Source organism: Coloeus monedula (assembly GCF_965178545.1).
Source record: "Coloeus monedula genome assembly, chromosome: 2".
In the NCBI taxonomy this organism is placed as follows: Eukaryota; Metazoa; Chordata; class Aves; order Passeriformes; family Corvidae; genus Coloeus; species Coloeus monedula.
This window is the reverse complement of record NC_138782.1, coordinates 116757621-116760938: the sequence shown is the minus strand read 5'-3', so window position 1 is coordinate 116760938 and position 3318 is coordinate 116757621. Positions and strand designations below refer to the sequence as shown.

The window sequence follows — 3318 nt, the reverse complement described above, 5'->3', positions numbered from 1 at the left end:
AGCTCCTGGTGCCCTGAGATTTCCCAGGAGGAGTTCCCCATGGCACCTATTCTTCCCCTGCCCAGTCTCTGCAGGACACAGGGATCCCTCAGATGAGGTGGGGGTGGATTGTGCAGTTGAGGGGAGGTTAAATGGTGAAGTTCCATGCCCTGCCCTCATTTTGAAATCCTTGTTGGGTGCCTGAATTGCAGCTAGCTGATCTCTGCTGTTGGGTTTGTTTGAGGCATGTGGTAGTGCATCCACACTTGTTTGTGGTGAAAGAACACTATAATTAGAAAGAGGGGGTGGGAAGGAGTAAAAAAAAAACCAACTCCCTGAATAGTTTGGGGGTTTTTTTTCTCTTTTTCTTTCCTTATCTCTTGATCTGCCTGAATAAATGGTATTGGCTGATTTGGGATGCTGGTAGTAGCATCTGCCCTTCCCTTTTTTGGAGGTAGATGGGAGGAAGTGGGCTAAAAATTGCAATATCAGCTCCTAACCTTGGGTCAGGTAAGCCAGCTGTGCTGCAATGGAAAGGGTGGCAGTGCCTGAGCTTTGCTATAAAATGGAGAGCACAACTAGCTCTGAGACACAAGCAAGGTTGAAAGGGTCTCAGAGAAGGAGAACTCTCGTGTCCTGTCGCCCTGACATCCACCCAAAGCAGCAGGGAGGTTACCATGGCTTTCATCAGCTCTGCTTTGGTAAGTAATTATATTCAATATAAAGGAATAAGGTGGATTTGCAGCATGAGAGAAAGCAGAATGCAGATCCCCTGATTTGTACAGAAAACCCTTTTGGTCTCGCTGGGAGATGACTGGGATGCTGGGTGTGTCTGATGCAGCTGCTTGGTGATTGAGTGACAAGGGTGTGGTGGACCATCCATTATTTCTTTATCTCTTGTTCATCAGCACTGCTGATGTGGGATTGGCAGAGCCCTTTTTGCAGACAGCATGTTATCAAAATTGTTGAAATTTTACTGTGGGTATCTATGCGTTTGAATTTCAACCTGGGGTAGCATTTGCAGCACTGTCAGCTCCTGACTTCCTTAAAAACCCTGCTTTTATTTTGTCTTCTTTTGAGGAGCTGGGCTTGACAAATCCTTGTGGTTCCCTTTCTGTTTAGGATATTCTGTGACTCTATTATTTACTAAAACTCTGCCTACTGCAAGTGGCTCAAGAACCCCAGATTTTCTTGGGAAAAGGGGTATTTCCAGCAGATGGCTGTGGGTGGCCAATTTTTATGGTCCTGAGGAAGCTGTGGCTGGGCAAGGTTTTAAGCCTAGGCACAGAGTCAGCTGAGTCCTTACCCCAGTTTTTAGCCGATAAGACAGTGCTGTGTGACTGCAGAGCAGGATCTTCATAGCTTGTTGGAGAGATGCTCTTCTTGGTGCAGAATCAATGATGAATCAGAATTTAAATCGGGGTTTAGCATCTGTTATGATGAGTTTCATTAGCACCATTGTGCTACTTGCTCATCTTGGCCCATTTCACACAAATATAAGTATGAAGATGGTCCATTGGTGGTCCAGTCTAACCAAGACTTGGCTCTTTGTGCTCTCTCGTTCCTCACTGGGCAGAATTAATGACACCTTTCTCTTTCCCAGTTCAGATCACTGGTTTTGGTGCTGGTTTTAGCCCTCGCTGTGAAGAGCTTACCCCACAGAAAGGCTGGTGCCTCTGTGAGGCTGAGTGAAGGTTGCCTGAACCAAAAGGATCCCAAATACCCCACAACAGTGAAAGTTGACATTCGTATCAGCAGCTCAGACCCTGCCTTTAGGATGGTCCATGACATCAGGAACCGGTCCCTCGCTCCTTGGGATTACAGGTAACTGCTCAGTTATTCTCTAAATTGTGAGGGCAATGTCACAGATGGTTTTTTGTGGTGGTTTGTTCTCAGCATATGCCCAGAGTCCCATGAATATTGCAAACACTTCTTGACACACGCTGATGTTTCGATGCTGGGTGGGATTTCTCCAAGAGAAACTGTTTGCAGTGCAAAGGGATATCATTGGAATGGTTTCTAATTATCTTGTCACTTTATCAATCACAGAATCATTTAGGTTGGAAAAGCCCTCTAAGGTCATTGAGCCCAACCATTCCCCCAGCACTGCCAAGGCCACCACTGACCCATGTCCCCAAGTGCCACATCCACACAGCTTTTAAACCCCTCCAGGGATGGTGATTCTACCATCTCCCTGAGCAGCTGTGCCAGGCCTTAATAACCCTTTCAGGGAAGAAATTTTTCTTAATATCCAATCTAAACCTCTCCTGGGGCAACTTGAGGCCATTTTCTCTTGTCCCTGTTCCCTGGGAGCAGAGCCTGACTCCCTCCCCCACCCCCCGGCTGTCCCCTCCTGTCAGGGAGTTGTGCAGAGCCAGAAGTTCCCCCCGAGCCTCCTCTTCTCCAGGCTGAGCCCCTTTCCCAGCTCCCTCAGCCTCTCCTGGTGCTCCAGACCCTTCCCCAGCTCCTATGAGCAGCTTTCCAACCCCTCTGCCCCAAGCCTGTAGCATTGCATGGGATTGAAATAATTATGAAATTAATTATTCCTCTAGGAAAAGAATGATGGGAGCACATTGTGATTTCACATTTTCCTAACAGAAAGAAACTTCCAAATGCTGAAATTAAAACCAAACAAAAATTAATAGGCCAGTAGTGGGTTCTATATTATTTAACCCAGCTCCACTCCATTCATCAGCTCCTAAAGAATGATACAGCAATATTACCCTCCAGTGCTGATTCCATTTCTGGGAAATCATTGTGGAAACGTTGAGGACAGGGAAATCCTTTGTGTCTCATAGTGAGGACGCACAGGTAAATAAGATGATGGAGATATAAACAAGGAGATCCTGCCAAATGATGCTGTCCAAGTGCATAAATCAGTCTTGTGTCCCCATTCCCAGCCTGGATGACGATCCCAACCGCTTCCCGCGCGTGATCGCCGACGCCCGGTGCCGCCTGTCCGGCTGTGTGAGCCCCCTGGGGCAGGAGGACCACAGCCTCAACTCCGTGCCCATCAAGCAGGAGATCCTGGTGCTGCGGCGGGAGCAGCACGGCTGCCTCCACTCCTACCGCCTGGAGAAGAGGGTCATCACCGTGGGCTGCACCTGTGTCACTCCGGTCATCCAGCACCAGTCCTAGGAGGAATGTCTAGGGAAGGCAACACTGGGAAGAGGAAGTATCTCCCATAAACATCCCGCTGGTGAAATCCCACAGCCGCCCACCCCGCGTCCCAGGAATTCCACACACCGTTCCCCTTCCAATTCTGAGCAAATTGTCTCCTGAAAGTCGTGATTCTTGCTGTTGTTCATGTATGGATTTTAGGATGGGAATCACCGGTAG

At 48.3% G+C, this 3318-nt stretch overlaps 1 protein-coding gene across 1 annotated transcript; it reads left to right on the top strand.

Moving 5' to 3' along the window:
* Window positions 1-656: 656 nt before the first annotated feature.
* LOC309570159 (interleukin-17F-like) lies at window positions 657-3117 on the top strand (the record flags this gene model as incomplete). The annotated part of the gene is made up of 3 exons (XM_082276788.1): window positions 657-680; window positions 1583-1803; window positions 2880-3117. The coding sequence occupies 3 exons, from the start codon at window positions 657-659 to the stop codon at window positions 3115-3117; spliced, it is 483 nt and encodes a 160-aa protein (XP_082132914.1).
* Window positions 3118-3318: the final 201 nt, after the last annotated feature.